The 25,003-nt window shown below is 37.2% G+C and overlaps 1 protein-coding gene across 1 annotated transcript in view; it reads right to left on the minus strand.

Moving 5' to 3' along the window:
* Window positions 1-25,003, minus strand: part of P3H2 (prolyl 3-hydroxylase 2) — a 155,781-nt gene that overhangs the window by 15,786 nt on the left and 114,992 nt on the right. Inside the window, exons 3-8 of the mRNA XM_065876247.1 lie at window positions 23,884-24,073; window positions 13,511-13,642; window positions 11,522-11,664; window positions 11,100-11,189; window positions 5,829-5,869; window positions 3,731-3,825 (exon numbers count right to left, since the gene is read on the minus strand). Coding sequence (XP_065732319.1) covers window positions 3,731-3,825; window positions 5,829-5,869; window positions 11,100-11,189; window positions 11,522-11,664; window positions 13,511-13,642; window positions 23,884-24,073 — 691 coding nt within the window. The remainder of the gene's footprint in view (window positions 1-3,730; window positions 3,826-5,828; window positions 5,870-11,099; window positions 11,190-11,521; window positions 11,665-13,510; window positions 13,643-23,883; window positions 24,074-25,003) is intronic.

Below are 25,003 nucleotides of genomic sequence, written 5' to 3' on the forward strand. Positions count from 1 at the left end.
AGCCTTCAGGAATCGAATTCTGTCATCTGAGCTTGGAAGAAGATAGTTTCCCAGCTTTAGAAGAGACGTCAGCCCTAATCAACACTTGATGGAACCTTGTGACAGACCCTGAAGCGATGGACCCAGCTAAGCTACCCCCATAGTCCTGACCCACAGAAAGTGTGAGATAGTAAGTGTATGTTATTGTAAGCTGCTACCTTTGTGCTAAATTTTTTCACAGCATGGAATGGACCTCTTAACAAAAAACACAGTTTGTCTGGGAAAGGTTGCTCTAATCTATATAGTTAAGATCCATAGCCACATTGAGACTGTCCCTCAAATATTCAAAAGTGAATGGCATATTCCATTTCCATTCAGAAACATAGAAAGAGACGTTCCTTCAACAAGAAAGACAAGATACTTGCACGTTCACTGGAAAGAATTTTTTAGTATAAAATTCGAATACAGGGCTTCCCTGGTGGCGCAGTGGTTGGGAGTCTGCCTGATGATGCAGGGGACACGGGTGCGTGCCCCGGTCCGGGAAGATCCCACATGCCACGGAGCGGCGGGGCCTGTGAGCCATGGCCGCTGAGCCTGCGCGTCTGGAGCCTGTGCTCCGTAACGGGTGAGGCTACAGCAGTGAGAGGCCCGCGTACAGCAAAAAAAAAAAAAAAAAAAAAAAAATTCGAATACAAATGGAAGACAGATCAAGGGTTTAGTGGACTAGGTTGGTTTGTACTTCGCCATGTTTTTCTCATTTTCTATATTGAGGGTGTATCACTTTAAATACATTAGTTTATTTTCAAAACATGACTTCAAAAGTTATTTTAAAACATTCAGAAAAGTGCCTACCATGCTTAAGCTCTGTATAAGTATTTTCCATTATTATGATGATCATTTTTGAATTGTTAAAATGTGCCTGGTATATTGTGTTAAGTTTGAATGAGACATCTTAATAAGCATATGGCATAATGGATTATATTTAAAAGAGAGCTACTGGGATATTGACAATTTCCCCAACCATGGCATAAGCAATATACAAAGATCAGGTGAAGGGACAGAGTGCAACACAGAGTCTAAAACACCTAAATTCTAACAGGTTTGGGCAGAATCTGTATAGACATCTGCCTTTCATGTAGCTCGCACAACCACCAGTAAGCACAGAGCTTCATACAGAGGTTTCCCACACATCCATTTAACAAAAAACAGGCAACTACCTACCCACTAACCAAAAGGAAAACAAAATGTAAAAGGAAAAATAAATCCTGCCATTCAAAACTGCAAGTCTACCAGCCTATAAATGACTAGTAGCACAACAGACAGAGAAAAACATTAAAATAAAAATAAAAATGTAGTCCAATAAGTTGTGGTTCCTGGGATCTGATCTGACAGCTTCAGCCAACTCTTAACCACAGCCTAAGGAGGTTTAGTTAAACAACTTAATTCTTCTCTCATTCACAAAGTATGTGCCTGGCTCTGTCTCTCCATTTGCAATAAAGAGGGATCTTACAGGAAAATGCTCTTTTGTGTTCACTGCCTATGGCTCATGGCAAGAAGATATATTTACCATAAATACGACAAGGTCATATAAGTTACGACGGGAGTGTGCTAACAAGCCCTTATATGAGCACCACCCTTTACAGTTTACAAAAGACTTTCATATTCGTCCTCTCCACAGAGTTGCTATCCTTCTGTTACAGGTAAAGGACCATAAGGGTCAGAGAGAGTGAGTCTCTAGTTACCCATCACTCTGGAGAACATCAGACTAAGATACGCTTCCTGACTCCAAGTTCAAAGTTATTTCTACTCTACCCCCGCTGACTCTGGGATTATTCTCGAGCAGGGCTTTTGGAAAACTGGTGGTTGAAAGAAGAATGGATAAGTGACAGATGTTTTTAATAAGATGACACGCATATTCCAAGGGCTGGAGTCGCTCTGGGGTGCAGTAGCCCTGAGTCACTCCCATCTTAATGCTCGGAAGACATCCAGTATGAATACTACTAAATACTGTTAGGTAACCAGAGTAGATGACAATCTCTTTGTGGAAAATGAGAATAGCTGAAATATATTCTATCTGGAAGCATGCATCCTTTCTTGCCTCCCTGACATCTGCTTTCAGCCAGACTAAGATGTTGAAAGTGTTTTCTCATTGGGAACTTTGCCTCTGTCTACCACTGTTCTTTATTTAGACCATATTTTGATCTCTAGTGACTGCACAGAAGGCTTTCCAGTAGGTTCCCAGGGAACATCCTATGATTCATTAGCCCATTCAATGGCAGAAATGATAGAATTTGGCCACCCAGTCAATCATGACCTTTCTCCATCCTGTGTAGTTTTCTGTTCTACTCTTCCCATTAGCCTTCTTAGTCAGTTGCTGGACATCAGATCCCCTGGTAGCCAGGAAAAAAATGCTTTGAAATTTGCCAGCTGTCCTGGAGCTTCCCAAACACTTCCCAGCTTACTGGCATGTACTTCCTGGGTGATTTCTCAGCTTAAAAAGCAACATGAACTCTGGCTGCCCATGAAGCTCTCTGGCACTCGTAAAATAGCTTGGGCTTTGTGACGACAAACTGAGGTCCAGGTCAGATTAGATGAGCATATTATCCTGTTTACTGCCTCAAACTGACTTGGAAGCTGAGGAAGGAAAGGGCTGGGAAATGTGACAGCTGTAGAGAGCCAGAAGTTTTCAAATCAGCTAGAGGAATGTGCTGACATCTCTCCTGTTGGGGAAAGGGGGACTGTACTTACTCTCAATGCAGGTTTTTGAAAAACCTCTTCTTATCTTGCAATTATTTAATCAATAGGGGATACATTTCAGATATCTAGACACTTCTATGTTCCATCATCAGGTGAGGAACAGAAAATGGGATTTGGATTCAAAGGCCTGCTTAACCTATTACAAGCTCTGAGGCTTTGGATAGGTCACTACATCTCTGTGAGCCTCAGTTTTCTTACCTGTGAAGTGGGGGACACTTGTCTCACAGGAGATGCTGCCAGTATTAAAATGAACTGTGTATAAATTTGCTGGGAAAATTGTAAAACATTTAGAAGTAGTAATAATTGTTAAGGATTACTACCGTTGTTAGTACTACACTTGCTAATAAGCTATGATTACAACAATGTTTGGCTCCATTTAAAACCTATGTTTGGCAACACTCCACCTACGGCTCCAGTCATTTTGAGGTTATGTAAACAGGCAACTAATATCCTGCTGTCTCCATCTCTGAGCCTTTTGTGTCCTTTGTTTCATCCACTTGAATGGCTCCCTCCACACTTCTGTCAACCTAATCTAAATTCTACTGATTTCTAAAAGCCCTGATCAGATATGTGCCTCAAGGATCTTAAGTTAACTAATATCCCATGTGACCTGTCTCTTCAAGTTCCCCCGATACACAGTCTATTCCATGCTCTTTAGCACTCCCCTCCAATGTGAGAGAAGTAAGCCAGGTAACCTCTCCAAGCCTCAGGTACTCAGCTGAGGACGGCAATGATCATATAGTCCCTGCCTAGCTCACAGGACTCCTGTGAGTGAATTTGGTAGCGCTTTTGTTGAAAACCAAAAGTAGTGATATACACAACTGAGACATTCTTGTTTTTGAGACTTGCTTTCAGAATTTTATGAACTGGAGTAGTTTAGTCCTATTCTTTATTTTTCAATGAAAATGGGTTCTGCCCTGATCTGGGTAAGAACTGGCCAAGTCCCAGCCTCCCCTTCCCCTCCTTCTAAGAGTAAAAGTGCAACAATACTTACCCTCTCTTAGGTTTCGGTCTATCTTGGGTGATGACTTTTTCTGTGCTGATAATCCATGAACTTCTGCCCTCTCCACATTCACTCCTGAAGGGACCCTGCCCATTCAAAAAAAAAAAGTTGAAATAGCAATATCCCATTGAATAAAGATGTTCAAAGGCAAAGGATACTTTACTCAGGTAGTCTATGACTTCATATTGTATATTTTTGTGGTTCACAAGTCCACATCTTTCAAGATCAAATTAGATGCCATTGCCTCCGTGAAGCTCTTCTCTATTTTCCCAATGAGTGTGCTCTATTTCACTTCTCTAAATCTTCTTAGCAACCTTTATTACAGTTCATTGTATCCATAATGTAAACCCCTTGAGATTAGACTTTGAGTACCAACAGAGCATGAAACAATGATCACGTGCATGTTTACCATGCTCAGAGTGCTGTATTATATGTCTTGAATATAAAGCGCATCACTGAAAGATGGTTGAATTGAAATAAATCATGTCCGAGTGTAGTGGTTCTCGACTATTCCAAGATAGAAGACATGAGTTTGTGTCAAACCTTGTGAACACACACAATTGCATGATGCCCTTTCAATATATACAAATTGAGCAAATCCAAATATGCATATACATTCTTGGATCTCTTGCAATAATTTGAGGTCACCCAGGGGTTGAGCCCTTGAAGCTCAGCGAAAGACCACAAGATTTTGAATAAGAAGGTCTGGATCTGCCAGTCCTTCATGGTGAGACACTGAGTCCTTTGCCTTGTCAGGGTCTCAGTTTCTGGTTTTGATAATAACCTGGACCTCAAGATCTTGTGGACTAAGAATGCCGCCTGCCATATCAGTAAACGGAGGATGTTGCAACCATCAAGCCATCAGCCACTACAGCCTCCCCTGATGGTGAGCCCTGAGGAACTGAGGATGGAAACGGGATACGCACCATCAAGCAGTCAGGCACTGCAGCCTCCCCGCAACGGTGCACCCTGAGGGGACTCAGGATGGGAAAACACAGGACACTGGCCCCAGAGAGCTGAGGTGCATATCAAAGGAATGATTTCAATGAGCCCAGGCTCTTGAAATCTTCCCATACATAGAAAAGCGTAAACCCTAAATTAACTAGGGATGTCTTGTTTTCTTTAATTAACAGTAATCTTTTGCTATTCTGACTGTCTGCTTTTTGTTACAAAACTCGTATACATCCTGGCTCCTCCCTTAACTCTTGGGAGCAGTCCCTCAGAGCCATCTGAGAGGCTGTCTCCCGGGCTTGAAGTCCTCAGAAAATCCACTGAATAAAGCATAACTCTCGGGCTTTCCCTGGTGACGCAGTGGTTGAGAATCCGCCTGCTGATGCAGGGGACACGGGTTCGTGCCCCGGTCCGAGAAGATCCCACGTGCCGCGGAGCGGCTGGGCCCGTGAGCCATGGCCGCTGAGCCTGTGTGTCCGGAGCCTGTGCTCCGCAACGGGAGAGGCCACAACAGTGAGGGGCCCGCGTACCACAAAAAAAAAAAAAAAACAAAAAAAAAACATAACTCTCAATTTTAGAGTGCATATTTTTTTCAGTGGACAATCTCAAACATGTAACTCCAAAATTCTATGACTCCTTGAAATGCTCAGAACATGTAAACTGACTTTTGACATCTATCATTTTAAAAATTGTGTTTTCTTCATTTCTGATTGAGTCCATGACACTTAATATTTTAGCTTGTTGTAAAACTTTCCAAGCTTGATGCTTTCAAATAAATGCAGTAAGAAAATTTAGCATGAAAAAGATAATTTAATTGATTTTTTCCTATTAAAAAATCAAAAAGGGCATCCAACTCTCTCTGATTTAGAGTCACAGAACATTTAGCCATTAGAGATCACCTGATTCAACCCCTTGATGTGAGGAAAAGCATGAGACCCAGAGAGGAAGATAAATTATTTAAGGTGCCTTGGAAATAAGAGGAAGAGCTGGGACCAGAATGCAGAACTCCTAATTCCAAGTTCAGAGCTCTTCTAATTATATCCCTTTGCCTATTTCATAGAGCCCAAGTTCTTTATAATAAATATGATTATAAGTATTTCTTCTCATTACAAATAAACATTCTAAATGGAGAACTTACTGATTCTCATCCTGTCGTCCTCCATATTGAATCCAATAATTCTGTTTTAAATTAAAAAAAAAAAAACTCAGTAGTTTTGTCACTAAAATTCCATGTACAGAAATAAGATAAAACACTCAAAAGACCTAAAATATTAGAAAACTTGCATATTATATAAATCTATAATATAGTATTTATTTTTAAATTTTAATAAAAAGGAAGGCTAAGGTTGGTGCAATTTTGGCTAAGACAAAATGGATTAAAAAAATAGCATGGAATTAGCCTGGGCATCCATCCCTTTGTCCAAGAAAGTGATTTAGAATTTGGTAGCAAGAAGACACTTAGAAGATAATTAAGTATAACTCCTTTCACTTTTATAAATAAAACAAATAAACAAAAAGTCCAGTCTGGTTACTCATCTGTATAGGATCATAAAGTAAGTGATTTTTTTTCCTAGGGTCATTTGGGATAACATAACTTTCAAAAATAGTAAGACCGGATGTAAACATATTAGAAATGTTACACTAGAAACGTACATTAAAATTATCTTAATTTAAAAAATGTGTCAATAAAAACATAATATAACTAAGAAAGAGACGAAAAATGTGTTACAAATAGGATATATTATAAACAGTGCTTTTTATATTAACTATTAACATGTACAGTATATAAAGAACTTATATAGCAATGAACAGATAAATGAATAAAATACATGTCCAGGTAAATCAAATGAGAGGACAAATACTTAATAATAATTTGTGAAAAGTTGATTTTTGCTGGTAATCAAAGGAATACAAATTAAAACAACAGTGGTGCACCATTTTGTACGTAATATATCAGGCATATGAATGAGTTTAAGATGTTATTTCTCATTGCTGAGATGTTCATGGTAAAACTATAAACTTTTATGAACTGTTAGGAATAACGAAGGTACCAGAAAAGTCTCCTAGAAAAAAAATTTTATACCTTCTCATATCCTTTGATGGCAGAGTTAACCCACTTCTGGGAATTTATCCTATGGATACATTTCAGTAGAAAGAAAAATGCTTAATGCATTCATTTGGGCACAAAAAACCAAAAATAAATAAAACAAATGTTCAACAGCAGGAAAAGAATTAACTTATTTATTGTACATCAACTATAGATGTAGCTAAAAATAATTTTGAAAGCTGTAAAGATATAGAAATTGCTTATGCTATCCCAAATAAAAATCAATAAATAAAAATAGAAATCTATATATATAGAGGTACTACTTCTACAAAAGGGATGTCTTCATATGAAGAATGTTTAAAAGACAACATGGGAGACTTCCCTAGTGACACAGTGGTTAAGAATCCTCCTGCCAACTAAAACCTGGTTTTTTGAGAAGATAAACAAAATTGATAAACCACTAGCCAGACTCATCAAGAAAAAAAAGGAGAAGACTCAAATCAACAGAATTAGAAATGAAAAAGGAGAAGTAACAACTGACACTGCAGAAATACAAAGGTTCATGAGAGATTACTACAAGCAACTATATACCAATAAAATGGACAACCTGGAAGAAATGTACATATTCTTAGAAAAGCACAATGTTCCGAGACTGAACCAGGAAGATAGAAAATATAAACAGACCAATCACAAGCACTGAAATTGAAACTGGGATTAAAAATCTTCCAACCAACAAAAGCCCAGGACCAGATGGCTTCACAGGAAAATTCTATCAAACATTTAGAGAAGAGCTAACACCTATCCTTCTCAAACTCTTCCAAAATATAGCAGAGGGAGGGATACTCCTAAACTCATTCTACGAGGTCACCATCACCCTGATATCAAAACCAGACAAAGATGTCACAAAGAAAGAAAACTACAGGCCAGTATCACTGATGAACATAGATGCAAAATCCCTCAACAAAATACTACCAAACAGAATCCAACAGCACATTAAAAGGATCATACACCATGATCAAGTGGGGTTTATCCCAGGAATGCAAGGATTCTTCAATATACATAAACCAATCAATGTGATACACCATATTAACAAATTGAAAAATAAAAAACGTATGATAATCACAATAGATGCAGAAAAAGTTTCTGACAAAATTCAACACCCATTTATGATAAAAACCCTCCAGAAAGCAGGCATGGAGGGAACTTACCTCAGCATAATAAAGGCCATATATGACAAACCCACAGGCAACATTGCTCTCAATGGTGAAAAATGAAACCATTTCCACTAAGATCAGGAACAAGACAAGGTTGCCCACTCTCACCACTATTATTCAACATAGTTTTGGAAGTTTCAGCCACAGCAATCAGAGAAGAAAAAGAAACAAAAGGAATCCAAATTGGAAAAGAAGAAGTAAAATTGTGACTGTTTGCAGATGACATGATACTATACATAGAGAATCCTAAAGATGCTACCAGAAAACTACTAGAGCTAAACAATGAATCTGGTAAAGTAGCAGGATACAAATTTAATGCACAGAAATCTCTTGCATTCCTATACACTAATGATGAAAAATCTGAAAGAGAAATTAAGGAAATACCCTGCCTTACCATTGCAACAAAAAGAATAAAATACCTAGGAATAAACCTACCTTAGGAGATAAAAGACCTGTATGCAGAAAACTATAAGACACTGATGAAAGACATTAAAGATGATACAAACGGATGGAGAGATATACCATGTTCTTGGATTGGAAGAATCAACATTGTGAAATTGACTCTACTACCCAAAGCAATCTACAGATTCAATGCAATCCCTATCAAACTACCACTGGCATTTTTCACAAAACTAGAACAAAAAATTCCACAATTTGCATGGAAACACAAAAGACCCTGAATAGCCAAAGCAAACTTGAGAAAGAAAAATGGAGCTGGAGGAATCAGGCTTCCTGACTTCAGACTATATATACTACAAAGCTACAGTAATCAAGACAGTATGGTACTGGCACAAAAACAGAAATATAGATGAATGTAACAGGATAGAAACCCCAGAGATAAACCCACGCACATATGGTCACCTTATCTTTGATTAAAGGAGACAAAAATATACAATGGAGAAAAGACTGCCTCTTCAATAAGTGGTGCTGGGAAAACTGGACAGCTACATGTAAAAGAATGAAATTAGAACACTTCCTAACACCATACACAAAAATAAGCTCAAAATGGATTAAAGACCTAAATGTAAGGCCAGACACTCTAAAACTCTTAGAGGAAAACATAGGCAGAAGACTCTATGATATCAATCACAGCAAGATCCTTTTTGACCCACCTCCTAGAGAAATGGAAATAAAAACAAAAATAAACAAATGGGACCTAATGAACCTTAAAAGCTTTTGCACAGCAAAGGAAACCATAAACAAGATGAAAACACAGCCCTCAGAATGGGAGAAAATATTTGCAAACGAAGCAACTGACAAAGGGTTAATCTCCCAAATATACAAGCAGCTCATGCAGCTCAATATCATAAAAACAAACAACCCAATCCAAAAATGGGCAGAAGACCTAAATAGACATTTCTCCAAAGAAGATGTACAGATTGCCAACAAACACATGAAAGGGTGCTAAACATCACTAATCATTAGAGAAATGCAAATCAAAACTCCAGTGAGGTATCAGCTCACACCAGTCAGAATGGCCATCATCAAAAAGTCTACAAGCAATAAATGCTGGACAGAGTGTGGAGAAAAGGGAACCCTCTTGCACTGTTGGTTTGAATTAAATTGATAGAGCCACTATGGGGAACAGTATGGAGGTTCCTTAAAAAACCAAAACTAGAACTACCATATGACCCAGCAATCTCATTACTGGGCATATACCCTGAGAAAACCATAATTCAAAAAGAGACATGTACCACAATGTTCATTGCAGCAGTATTTACAATAGCCAGGACATGGAAGCAACCTAAGTGTCCACTGATAGATGAATGGATAAAGAAGATGTGGCGCAAATATACAGTGGAAAATTACTCAACCATAAAAAGAAACAAAACTGAGTTATTTGTAGTGAGGTGGATGGACTTAGAGTCTGTCTGTCCTACAGAGTGAAGTACGTCAGAAAGAGAAAAACAAATACCATATGCTAACACATATATGTGGAATCTAAAAAAAAAAAAAATTGGTTCTGAAGAAGCTAGGGGCAGGACAGGAATAAAGACACAGATGTAGAGAGTGGACTTGAGGACATGAGGAGGGGGAAGGGTAAGCTGGGACGAAGTGAGAGAGTGGCATGGACATATATACTCTGCCAAATGTAAAATGGATAGCTCGTGAGAAGCAGCCACATAGAACAGGGAGATCAGTTCGGTGCTTTGTGTCCACCTAGAGGGGTGGGATAGGGAGGGTAGGAGGGAGACACAAGAGGGAGGAGATATGGGGATATATGTATATGTATAGCTGATTCACTTTGTTATATAGCAGAAACTAACACACCATTGTAAAGCAATTATACTCCAATAAAGATGTTAAAAAAAAAAAAAAAAGAATCCACCTGCCAGTGCAGGGGACATAGGTTCGATCCTTGGGCCATGAAGATCCCACATGCTGCAGAGCACCTAAGCCCATGTGCCACAACTACTGAGACTGCACTCTAGAGCCCATGAGTCACAACTACTGAGCCCACATGCCACAACTACTGAGCTCACGCTCTGCAGCTACTGAAACCCACATGCTCTAGGGCTCGTGTGTCGCAACAACTGAGCCTGTGTGCTGTAACTACTGAAGCCTGCATGCCTAGAGCCCATGTTCCACAACAAGAGAAGCCACCTCAATGAGAAGCATATGCACCGCAATGAAGAATAGCCCCCGCTCACCACAACTAGAGAAAGCCAGAAAGCCCGCGCAGAGCAAGATCCAACGCAACCCCAAAAAATAAGAAAAAACAAGACAACATGGACACGTGGAAAAAAGTAGTCAGCATGATAGGTAGTACGATTGTGACTGATTCTGTTCTTTTGAATTCTTTTTATTGTTTAAAATGTTTAAGAGAAATGTTTAAAAGAAAATACAAAATGTTGTATACAGAAATTAGGAAATAAAACAATCCAGAGGCAAACATCACATTCAAAACATTTCTTTCCTATCCAAGTATATTTGCTTTTGACTTTAGCTCTCAGTGACATGGAAATCTGTTAAAGTCTTTTACAGTTCATCACATATACAGGGTAAACACCCCCTCCCTCCAGTGTTTGTTTACAAAAGGCAGGGGATTATAATCTTCAACAAAAGGGGCTGGGGAATACAATCATAAATAAGAAGTCCACCGAATAGTTCCTTTAAAGACCTTTTCCTCTCTCCTCTTTGTTCTTACCGGCTCAGTGTATGAAAATCCCAGACCCTCTGCAGCTGATTTTATTAGTTCTGATTCCAGTTTATGATGCTTCACAAACATCGCCAAATCCTACAGAAAAAAAAGAAAAGAAAATGTATATTTAAATAACAGGTAAAAGGTATGATTAATGTTCAAGTGGAAATAATTTTCTTTAGACAGTAACAAATGAGCTAAAAAAATATTCACAGCTGCAGAAAATGTCTCTATCTCTGTAGATTTTCACAAGCTAGCACATAGGCGAAAAACACGCTTTTAGCATTACTAATTAAAGTTGCAACGAACTGAGTCCTAGAACCTTTACTAAATTGTTAGCTATCTTTAAGAGAAGTGTTATATTTTTACCAACTCTCCCCAGAGCACTGAGCAGAATAATGAGTTTCTTCTCAGAACATGGGTCTCACCTCTCTGGCCTGGATAGATGCTGGGTCAGTGCTGTCATCCAACAGACTCTCATAGTAATCAACATTGTCTCTGACATCCTCGTCATCCGGATGGAGTAGAAGATAGGCCTTGGCACACTCCAAGGCTTTCACATATTCGCCAACTGAAAAACCCAGGAGTTGCGGCATTAGAGTCAGTCTAGGTTGGTCTACAAAATTTTTAAAAGCTATGTCAACACATCCATGAGAGTCAGCATGAAATGATCAGTAAGAGGGAAGATGCTACCTCTGTATAGCACAGGGAACCCTACTCAATACTCTGTAATAACCAATATGGGGAAAGAACCTGAAAAAGAATGGATATATGTATAACCGAATCACTTTGCTTTACACCTGAAACTAACACAACATTGTCAATCAACTGTACTACAATATAAAATAAAAATTAAAAGAAAAGAGGGAAGATGCCGTGAGGCTGAGTAGAAGCAGCAGAAAGAGTTGCAGATGAAAGGAAGGACAGGATTTCAGGTATTCCAAAGGTACTAACTTCGGTCTGCTCTGCTGCTAGATGTCTTCAACAAATTATCAAAAGCTCCACCTGAGGGCTTCCTTGGTGGCGCAGTGGTTAGGAATCTGCCTGCCAAGGCAGGGAACAGTGGTTTGAGCCCTGATCCGGGAAGATCCCACATGCTGCGGGGCAACCAACCCCGCGAGCTACAACTACTAAAGCCCGTGTTCTACAACAAGAGAAGCTACCACAATGAGAAGCCCGTGCACCACAACAAAGAACAAAAGCAGCCAAAATAAATAGACTAAATAAATTTAAAAAAAAAAAAAAAAAGCTCCACCTGAAAATATTTGCTGGCAACTTACATTATTTAATACAGAGTAGAATTTTTGAAGTTAATTCTGATTTTTGTACTGAATTTGAAAACATAATATCTAAGACCAATTTCAGCAATCCAAATTCTATTAATTGCTTTTAAACATAAGATGCTCACTCTTTCTTTCTCAATGAGACAAATGGAAATTAAAACTTTATTGAGATATCAATTTTCACGTAATGATTTGGGAATATTTAAAATTTGATAATATATTCTGTTGCTGTTCAATGAAAAGTGTCCTCCATGTGGAGAAAAAATCGGCAACATCTGTCAAAATTACAAACAAATAAACCATTTGATGCAGCAACTGTACTTCTAGAAATTTATCCTATAGGTATTTACATGCAAACGTAAATGACATACAGGAAATATTATTCATTTGATCATTGATTGTAATAGTAAAATATTACCAACAACACAATGCTCATCAGTAAGGAGACACATTAAATAAATTATAGTATGGTGATATCTAGATATAAAGAAAAATTAATGAGGAAGATCTTTATGTACTGAAACAACTAGATTGAGCCATATAAAACTTCCCAAACTTGACCATTTTTGACCAAGCAAAAGGGAAGTTCATAGGTCCAACATACTAAAAGAAATCTGATATGTATCATTAAGTGAAGAAAACAAGGTGAGGAAGAGTGTAAATAATGTGCTATCTTCTATGTGTAAGAGGATAAAATAATTCAGAGACAGTGTGTGTGTGTGTGTGTGTTGTTTCTGTATAAAATTTTGGAAGGGTAAATAAGAAACTGTGGATTTTAGGGCGTGAAATTGGGTTGTGGGGAAAAGAAAGAGAGAGGTTTTTAAATATTTAGTCTTTAAACCTGTGAGTATATTATCTTTTCAAATTAAGTCGAAAAATTAAATTTAAAAATCACATAAAATATCAATCTAGTATAACTTTCAGGGCATTGTCACAACATTTGCCCACTTGTGGTTTCACCGTCTGCTCTTGTTCTGAGCTGTAGTGATGTGAGGTGAGACAGAAGATGCATACACACCCATAGCTTGATTACAACTGAGGAAGGTGGAGGACTAACCCACAAAAATTCGATGTCTCTTGTGATGAGCCACACCCCTTCCCCCCAAAGTTTTTCACAGATGATCCACGCTTTACCTCGATAGTAGGCAAACTGCAGGTAGTCATAATGTAGGGGAAGAAAGTTCTCGATTGGTGAGAGGCGGCCAGGGCGGGTGGCAAGTTCCCTCACGCATTCATGCTGACAAACCAGCACCTGCACATAGTGATCTGAAAAACAAGAGCCAAGAAGTGGGTTCCTCTCATCTGCTCAACGTCCAGACTTCAAAGTGAGAACCACGGTTACGCAGGGCATCTCACCTCACCACACACTCATTCATGACCAGAAATCCTTTTCACAAAGAAAGTAAGTGACTCGCCAACTTCCTAAGCAGTGATCACTAGACTAATTACTAGTAGATTCTAAATGTATGGCACTCTTTCCTTCCGTGTATTCTTTTTCTACATCTCCTGAAAGTGACATAGGCCATCTCATCCCACCCATGCCCAGCTGAGTAGATTACTTTACTTAACAACTTGGGGGTCTCTTTTTGGACTTTAGATGGCCTGAAGTGTCCTGGAGTCAGGATGGGAAGTTCAGATCCCAGTTATGTTAAGGACCGGTTGAGAGAAAGGAACTGCCACGTACGTGGGGAGTTCACACAGAGAAGTGAAGCCACAATGCTCTTTTTCCCTGTTAATATTTTCAAGCCACTTTTACCAAAGGGGAAATAAAAACAACATTCCTTTACATCCATTGATCAGGAACCTATTCTACCCAGTTACAAATTAGTCTATCACCTGGACACTATAAATTCTAATACTGTAGGGACTGGTAAAATAGGAGAAGCTAAAGAATTTGAAGAAGCATTTTGCCTCTTTTTCTTTGTTCCCCTTTCTTTGTTCCCATTCTTCTCACTTGCAAACAGGCCAGGATCCTGAAGTGCAGGGGTTTTCATGCTCCTTTTAGCTCTGGGTTCTATCTCATACAAGCATGAGCAGAGGAAACACAAGTGGCTAATGTCCCAGAAAGAAAACGCTTCTTACATTTTGCCCCGACTCTGATTTCTACAATGAAGATAGAGGCAGTCTTTTCCATTAAGAGAATAGTCCATTCATGCTTGTGCAGAGCAAGTTCTCCTGAGAATAATGATAAAACCACCCGACTTCATGACTGTACAGTCTAATCCACAACTGCCTCCTTTCAAAAGGCTTTCTATTATGCAGAGTCTGGCTTGTATCTAGATGACCTTGAAGAGGGACCCCCAAAACACAGCAGAAAGGAAATAACTGTTTCCTGGTGTGTAGGGAAATGTGCTAGTTCTCTTAAAACCTGGCTAACTCAATCTAATATAGTACAGCTAATAGGATCACAATCATCCATTGGTTCTTAATTTCAGTTGGAAGACATGAGGAGAAGAATGGGTTATGTTTATTTGATTAGCATGTTATAAACAAATAGCTAGCTATTTTATTTCTTAAGAAAACAACAAACAACTCAAGCATTTCTCCGAGTTTCGCTGGCCATTTGCTTTCCTTTTTACCTTTTAATATACACTCTTAATTCCAAAACCCAAGCAAAAGGAAAAGGTGGGAAACACACCCAACAGGAATCCACAATCTGAATGAAAGTATTTTTCAAAGTAAGATATTAATAGCAGCAAAATAAGAGTGACAAAATGATATCCTTTAGGGCTTCAGTGAGCATGGCTGGTAATAAATAACTGCATTCAAAAGCCATTTGTAGTTTTCTCCAATTGGTAATGTTCTTCCAAGTCTAAAAGTAAAAAACTCTGGCTTTCTAAATACATTCTGTATTTTAAAAGCCAGTTTTACTCCTAATCGAGAATAGTTTTGAACCAGGCAGGAATTTACATAGTTTGAGTAATGATATCCCTTTTTATTAGTTGTATTCCTTGCCTACTTTCTATAGCAAATGTTACTGTGAAATGATTATGTTTTAATAGGTTTGAGATTCAAGACACTCGCATGGAATACTTTTAAAGATTTCCATCTCATTATGAACTGGATATGCTTCAAATTCCTGAGAAGACTTACCATATTCCTGCAACATATAATATTTGATTAAACTTGAGGGACTATGAATTTTTTTATCACTTTTCTTTATTGGAAGTGGGGTGATGGTGGTGGTAGCTGTGTTAGTAGCCTGACTTAGGAGACTTCTATTCTTTTCCAGCAACCAACAGGCTGTGGTGACCTCAGAAAATTGCAAAATGTTAATTTGTGGGAATTTGTCAGTCAATTCTCTTAAACCAGATCTAGGACATTTGCCAAAGCTGTTCAGTGGCCAGTAGAGGTAGGTGTAGAGAGGAATGTGGGAATGAAAGCAGGGAACCTATCCTTAAAAAAACTACAAGATAGTAAACTGTAATAAAGGAAAAGCCTGCCCATTCTCAAATAAAAGATTAAGTTAAAGAAATATTCAGCAATTGAAATGTGAAGCACACATAAAAGTGACATTCAAATGAGCAGTGTTTACAAAAATGCAAGTAAATGGCTCTGGTAGAGGCCCAACAAAATAAAACCTTAAGGGAAAAAAATCCCCAATAATGCTGTATTGATTTTAAATGAATTGAGTTGAACTTGGGTAATTGAATGTGTAGCAAATAAGTCACTTGACAAATAATATATTTACAATAGCCAAGGTATGGAAGCAGCCTAAGTGCCCATCAATAGATGAATGTATAAAGAAGATGTGATATATGTGCACACACAAGGAACAGTACTCAGCCCTCATCCATAAAAAAGAATGACATCTTGTTACTTGTGACAACATGGATGGACCTAGAAGGTACTATGCTAATAAGTCACAAAGAGGAAGAAAAATACTATATGGTTTCACTTATATGTGCAATCTAAAGATAAAACAAAACAAAACAGAACAAATGAACAAACATAACAAAACAAAGACAGAGTTATAGATACAGAGAACAAATGGGCCAGAGGGGTAGGTGGGGGGGGAGGAAAAAAATAGGTGAGGGAGCTTAAGACATACAAACTTCCAGTTGCAAAATAAATAAGTCATGGTTATGAAATGTACAGTGTGGGGAATATAGTCAATAACTATGTAATATCTTTGTATGGGGACATATTTTAACTAGACTTATTGTGGTGATCAGTTTGAAATGTATAGAAATATATATATTTCTAAAATGTAAAAAAAAAAAGGCTAAAAGAAGGCACATTGATTTTCAGTTTACTTCTTACTCTAAATTTTGATTGATAGATATTTCCTAATTACCCCTCTAAAAAACCTCAACACAAACTTGCACAAGGCTCTTAGATAACCTCATCCACCAAAGGGCAGACAGCAGAAGCAAGAAGAACTACAATCCTGCAGCCTGTGGAAGAAAAACCACATTCACAGAAAGACAGACAAGATGAAAAGGCAGAGGGCTATGTACCAGATGAAGGGACAAGATAAGACCCCATAAAGACAACTAAATGAAGTGGAGATAGGCAATCTTCCAGAAAAACAATTCAGAATAATGATAGTGAAGATGATCCAGGGCCTCAGAGAAACAATGGAGGCAAAGATCGAGTAGATGCAAGAAATGTTTAACAAAGACCTAGAAGAATTAAAGAACAAACAAACAGAGGTGAACAATACAATAACTAAAATGAAAAATACACTAGAAGGAATCAATAGCAGAATAACTGAGACAGAAGAACGGATAAGTGACCTGGAAGACAGAATGGTGGAATTCACTGCTGCGGACCAGAATTAAGAAAAAAGAATAAAATGAAATGAAGACAGCCTAAGAGACCTCTGGGACAACATTAAATGCAACAACATTTGCATTATAGGGGTCCCAGAAGCAGAAGAGAGAGAGAAAGGACCTGAGAAAATATTAAAAGAGATTATAGTCGAAAACTTCCCTAACATGGGAAAGGAAATAGCCACCCAAGTCCAGGAAGCACAGAGAGTCCCATACAGGTTAAACCCAAGGAGAAACATGCGGAGACACATAGTAATCAAACTGGTAAAAATTAAAGACAAAGAAAAATTATTGAAAGCAGCAAGGGAAAAATGACAAATAACATACAAGGAAACTCCCATAAGGCTAACAGCTGATTTCTCAGCAGAAACTCTACAAGCCAGAAGGGAGTGACATGACATATTTAAAGTGATGAAAGGGAAGGACCTAAAACCAAGATTACTCTACCCAGCAAGGATCTCATTCATTTTCAATGGAGAAATCAGAAGCTTTACAGACAAGCAAAAGCTAAGAGAATTCAGCACCACCAAACCAGCTCTACAACAAATGCTAAAGGAACTTCTCTAAGTGGGAAACACAAGAGAAGAAAAGGACCTACAAAAACAAACCCAAAACAATTAAGAAAATAGTCATAGGAACATACATATCGATAATTACCTTAAACATGAATGGATTAAATGCACCAACCAAAAGACACAAGCTCACTGAATGGATATAAACACAAGACCCATATATATGCTGTCTACAAGAGACCCACTTCAGACCTAGGGACACATACAGACTGAAAGTGAGGGGATGGAAAAAGATATTCCATGCAAATGGAAATCAAAAGAAAGCTGGAGTAGCAATACTCATATAAGATAAAATAGACTTTAAAATAAAGAATGTTACAAGAGACAAGGAAGGACACTACATAATGATCAAGGGATCAATCCAAGAAGAAGATATAACAATTATAAATATATACGCACCCACCATAGGAGCACCTCAATACATAAGGCAACTGCTAACAGCTATAAAAGAGGAAATTGACAGTAACACAATAATAGTGGGTGACTTTAAAACCTCACTTACACCAATGGACAGATCATCCACACAGAAAATTAATAAGGAAACACAAGCGTTAAAAGACAAAATAGACCAGATAGATTTAATTGATATTTATAGGACATTCCATCCAAAAACAGCAGATTCTTCTCAAGTGTGCACGGGACATTCTACAGGATAGATCACATCTTGGGTCACAAGTCAAACCTCAGTAAATTTAAGAAAATTGAAATCATATCAAACATCTTTTCTGACCACAATGCTATGATATTAGAAATTAATTAAAGGGGAAAAAATGTAAAAAACACAAACACATGGAGGATAAACAATACGTTACTAAATAACCAAGAGATCACTGAAGAAATCAAAGAGGAAATCAAAAAATACCTAGAGACAAATGACAATGAAAACACGACGATCCAAAACCTACAGGCCACAGCAAAAGCAGTTCTAAGAGGGAAGTTTATCACAATACAATCCTACCTCAAGAAACAACAAACATCTCAAATAACCAATCTAACCTTACACCTAAGGGAACTAGAGAAAGAAGAACAAACAAAACCCAAAGTTAGTGGAAGGAAAGAAATCATAAAGATCAGAGCAGAAATAAATGAAATAGAAACAAAGAAAACAGTAGCAAAGATCAATAAAACTAAAAGCTGGATTTTTGAGAAGGTAAACAAAATTGATAAACCACTAGCCAGACTCATCAAGAAAAGTAGGGAGAGAACTCAAATCAATAAAATTAGAAATGAAAGAGAAGTTACAATAGACACCACAGAAATACAAAGCATCCTAAGAGACTACTACAAGCAACTCTATGCCAATAAAATGGAAAACCTGGAAGAAATGGAAAAATTCTTAGAAAGGTATAACCTTCCAAGACTGAACCAGGAAGAAATAGAAAATATGAACTGAACAATCACAAGTAATGAAATTGAAACTGTGATCAAAAATCTTCCAACAAACAAAAGTCCAGGACCAGAATTCTATCAAACATTTAGAGAAGAGCTAACACCCATCCTTCTCAAACTCTTCCAAAAAATTGCAGAGGAAGGAGCACTCCCAATCACATTCTATGAGGCCACCATCACCCTGATACCAAAACCAGGCAAAGATACTATAAAAAAAGAAAATTACAGACCAATATCACTGATGAATATAGATGCAAAAATCCTCAAGAAAATACTGTCAAACAGAATCCAACAGCACATTAAAAGCATCATACACCATGATCAAGTGGGATTTATCCCAGGGATGCAAGGATTCTTTAGTATATGCAAATCAATCAATGTGATACACCATATTAACAAATTGAAAAAGAAAAACCATACAATCATCTCAATAGATGCAGAAAAAGCTTTTGACAAAATTCAACACCCATTTATGACAAAAACTCTCCAGAAAGTGGACATACAGGGAACCTACCTCAACATAATAAAGGCCATATATGACAAACCCACAGCAAACATCATTCTCAATGGTGAAAAATTAAAAGCATTTCCTCTAAGATCAGGAACAAGGCAAGGATGTCCACTCTCACCACTCTTATTCAATATAGTTTTGGAAGTCTTAGCCACGGCAATCAGAGAAGAAAAAGAAATAAACTGAATACAGATTGGAAAAGAAGAAGTAAAACTGTCACTGCCTGCAGATGACATGATACTATACATAGAGAATCCTAAAGATGCCACCAGAAAACTAATAGAGCTAATCAATGAATCTGGTAACGTTGCAGGATACAAAATTAATGCACAGAAATCTCTTGCATTCCTATACACTAATGATGAAATATCTGAAAGTGAAATCAAGAAAACACTCCCATTTACCATTGCAACAAAAAGAATAAAATATCTAGGAATAAACCTACCTAGGGAGACAAAAGACCTGTAGGCAGGAAACTGTAAGACACTGATGAAAGAAATTAAAGATGATACAAACAGATGGAGAGATAAATCATGTTCTTGGATTGGAGAATCAATATTGTGAAAATGACTATACTACCCAAAGCAATCTACAGATTCAATGTAATCCCTATCAAATTACCAATGGCATTTTTTACAGAACTAGAACAAAAAATCTTAAAATTTGTATGGAGACACAAAAGATCCCGAATAGCCAAAGTGGTCCTGAGGGGAAAAAAATGAGCTGGAGGAATCAGACTCCCTGACTTCAGACAATACTACAAAGCTACAGTAATCAAGACAATATGGTACTGGCACAAAAACAGAAATATAGACCAATGGAACAGGATAGAAAGCCCAGAGATAAACCCATGCACCCATGGTCAACTAATCTATGACAAAGGAGGGAAGGATGTACAATGGAGAAAAAACAGTCTCTTCAATAAGTGGTGCTGGGAAAACTGGACAGCTACATGTAAAAGAATAAAATTAGAACACTTCCTAACACCATTCACAAAAATAAACTCAAAATGGATTAGAGACCTAAATGTAAGACTGGACACTATAAAACTCTTAGAGGAAAACATAGGAAGAATAGTCTTTGACATAAATCACAGCAAGATCTTTTTTGATCCACTTCTTAGAGATCCACTTCTTAGAGTAAAAACAAAAATAAGCAAATGGGACTTAATGAAACTTAAAAGTTTTTGCTCAGCAAAGGAAACTACAAACACGATGAAAAGACAACCCTCAGAATGGGAGAAAATATTTGCAAACAAATCAACGGATAAAGGATTAATCTCCAAAATATATAAACAGCTCATGCAGCTCAATATTAAAAAAACACACAACCCAATCCAAAAACGGGTAGAAGATCTAAATAGACATTTCTCCAAAGAAGACATACAGATGGCCAAGAAGCACAGGAAAAGTTGCTCAACGTCACTAATTATTAGAGAAATGCAAATCAAAACTACAATGAAGTATCACCTCACACCAGTTAGAATGGGCATCACCAGAAAATCTACAAAAAACAGATGCTGGAGAGGGTGTGGAGAAAAGGGAACCCTCTTTCACTGTTGGTGGGAATATAAATTGATACAGCCACTTTGGAGAACAGTATGGAGGTTCCTTAAAAAACTATAAATAGAATTACCATATGACCCAGCAATCTCACTACTGGGCATATACCAAGAGAAAACCATAATTCAAAAAGACACATGCATCCCAATGTTCATTGCAGCACTATTTACAATAGCCAGGACATGGAAGCAGCCTAAATGCCCATCAATAGACAAATGGATAAAGAAGATGTGGTACATATATACAATGGAATATTACTCAGCCTTAAAAAGGAATGAAATTAGTTTATCTGTAGAGACGTGGATGGATCTAGAGACTGTCATTCAGAGTGAAGTAAGTCAGAAAGAGAAAAACAAATATTGTATATTAACGCATATATGTGGAACCTAGAAAAATGGTACAGGTGAACCAGTTTGCAGGGCACAGATGTAGAGAACAAATGTATGGGCACCAAGGGGGGAACATGGCAGAAGGGGGTGGTGGTGTGTTGAATTGGGAGACTGAGATTTACATATATACACTAATATGTATAAAATGTATAACTAATAAGAACCTGCTGTATAAAAAAATAATTAAATAAAATTCAAAAAAAACCTCAACAATTTAAGACCTATATTTTCACAAATATAGAGTATTAGTAGTAACCTTTTAATCTCTGCAATGTGATTGATGGATATGTCATCTCCTTCCTTCCTTCCTTCCCTCATCTTTTCTTCCTTCCACCCATTCATTTAACAGATATTCACTAAGCACCTGCTATTTGCCAGTCACCATAAGTAGGCAGTGAGGATTAAGCACTTAACAAGATAGGGCAATAGCCAAGTGAGAGAAGACAACATTTTCAAGTCTGTAAGTGGAAATGAGCCTGGCGTATCTTAGGAATTAAAATAAGTACAGCGGGAATAGATTAAAGAGATAGAAAAAGAGAGAGGATGAAAATGAACACTACTACGCAGTCATGAAAGTCCTTGTTAAAGGTTTTGGGTTTTATTTCAAGTGCGATGGAAGCCAGTGGCGGGGCAGGGTGTGATTCAGTACATCTGTGAGCAGACTTTCTGTTTTTTGGAAAACTGTTCTGTCTGCCTACAGAGTAAAACCTGATCAGAACATGAGGACCAGCAAGGAGACTATCACAGTGAATTAGTTAAAATATAGTGTTGATTTGAACCAGGGTGGTAGCAAAAGGACTGGAGGGAACCAGGAAATCTCAAATGCTATTAGGAAGTAGCATCTTTCAAAGTTTGGTAACAAGTCGGAGGGGAATAAGAATTGAAGGAAATGTTGGATTGAAAGATAACTTCTAGGGGTTTGGCTTGAGCTACTAGATGAGTGATGCTTTTTATGAAGACAGAAAACATTGAAAGTTGGGGAAAGAAAACTGACTTCATTAATTTGCATTTCTATGAGTATATGAGAAGTTGAACATTGTTTTTCATGTTTTATAACTTGGAATACAATATGCACTCAACAAATATGTGTTAAACATTTATTATTGAATAAATAACCTTTGCCCATTTTTCAACTGTGTAGATCTTCAAAGTATGGGCTCTAGAGTGAGAAAAACCTAGGTTTGATTCCCAGTTTCACCTTAATCCCATTTCTTAATCTTTCTGAGGTCTAAATCCCTCATTTAAAAGGGGAGAAGAGGGTGAATAATAATACCTACAAGGAGTTGTTTATAGGATTAAAAGAGATATAGCTATATAAAAGGCTCTGTATATTTTAACTGTTAAATAAATTCTGCTTATTTTTATTACTACCAATAAATAAGAAATGAATTACCAGTACTACTAATAATTCACAGTCTGTGTTTAAGTATTAATGATATTAACTGTTTTCCTGTAAACATTCTGCAACTTTTTCCACTTGCTATTACAAATCAATTTGATTAAAGTAGCTTTTATATTTATAAATCTTATGTAAAATCTATCTTTTTCTTAAAATTTCTTGTCTTTCATCATGCTAAGAAGAGCTTTCCTACTGTTATACAAATATTCCCTTGCATTTTCTTCTAAAAGTTCTATTTTTACTCATATTATTAATATAATAGAATTTATTTCGTGTATTTTTTCATATGCAGCAGAGAACTCAGTCCCCACCATACATGGTTAACTAGTCAACCTCCCCAATTAATGTATAATGAACTTTACCTACTATTTTAAAGTGTTATATTAAAATCCCATATGTAACAAAATATTCATTTAAGTAATAGAAGAAGACTATACAAAGATATTCACTACTACATTATTAACCATAATAAAAAACTGCAACTTCCTTAGTATTCATCAGTAAAGGACTGGTCAAATAAATTATGCTTTCCCCATATAATGCAATAAGGTAGATCTACATGTACTTACATGAGAAGTCCACAATATATTGTTAAGCATAAAATAAAACAAAAACAAAACATATACTGAAAATCAATATTTACAGTGTTGTCTTATTTTTATAAAAATGAAATAATAATTATAAATAAATACCTAAATATTTGTGTATGTATCTGAAAAAGCTTGGAAGCATAGTCACCAAAATTTAAGCTAGGGAAAGTAATCCACGGGAGAGAGGATGGCATACGTATATGAGAATTTTTTTACAATTATACTTTTTACAATATATACGTCTACATTATTGGAATAGTTTTACAGATGGCATGTAGTATTTCTATAAACAGGAAATCAAGGGAAAAAATAAACTTTACCTGCAATGGCTTCATAGAGACCAGCTTTATACCCTAAGTACTCATACTCCTCAAATCTCTGAGGCCCCTCACACAGGGCTCTGCACTCTGTATCTTCATTGAAATATTCTCTTAAAGCTTGTTCAAAGTACTTGATAGCTAGTTCAAAGTCATCTGCCTCATAATGTTTAACTCCTTCACTGTAACTCTCCTGTAAAGAAACAAAGAAAAAATTTTTTTCAAAGAGCACCCAAGGGGCACTTGGATGGCAAAATGCAGGCAGACTCTGGATCACTTAGGTAGGTGGGTGTGGGACTCTTGTGCTGTGGAAGATAAAGAAGGATCGCACTGGGAGATAAAGGGAAACTTCCCTGGCTTCAACTAATTGTAAATGAGAAGGGACTGACTGAGTAAGCCTACTGCTGTGGCATCAATCAATTTCATTTTCTTCCTGAGCTCACTCAAGACTACATTTTCTAACCCTTTTAAATGCAGGTAGGGCCACGCAACAAAGTGCAGGAAGATGGATGTGGGTGGACGTGACACTCAATTCCAGGCCTGGTTCAAATATATATATTTTTGTGTGTGTATACTGCAATTTTACTTCAATTGCATAAACAAAGTTAGTGTGTAAGAAATTTAAATGAAACAGTATGGTAAAATTATCAGAGAACCAAAAAATCTAAAAAGGAAGTACACCTAAAACATGAGAATTCAACGTTCATTAATGTTGCATCTTCAATTTTGATTGACACTTGATGCTTGCAAATTTTGAAACAAACTTTGAGATCATGATGACTATTTTGAATAGATTTCAGCACCAGCACTAAGATTTGTGCATTCAGTTGGTTTGCAGTTGACTTGTTAGCCATGTACATAATGTATAGTACAGATTTGTCACAGATCGGATCACAGCGTTGAAGGAAAGAAGTACCTTCCTGTGATTAGAAAGGGTCCCCTAGACTGCACTCAGCTTAAGACATCCAACGTGCAAGAGCACGGAAACCATCATAATAAAGTGGCTCCAGGGAACATAGTTCATTTTTTAAAAAAATAAAAGGAAAAAAGACTTTCATCTAAAATCTTCCTCTCTTAGCCTTTTCTTCAGTCCTCTTGGAGGCCACACATTGAGAATGGTGAT

The sequence above is a fragment of the Phocoena phocoena genome, chromosome 4 (genome assembly GCF_963924675.1).
Source record: "Phocoena phocoena chromosome 4, mPhoPho1.1, whole genome shotgun sequence".
Taxonomy (NCBI): domain Eukaryota; kingdom Metazoa; phylum Chordata; class Mammalia; order Artiodactyla; family Phocoenidae; genus Phocoena; species Phocoena phocoena.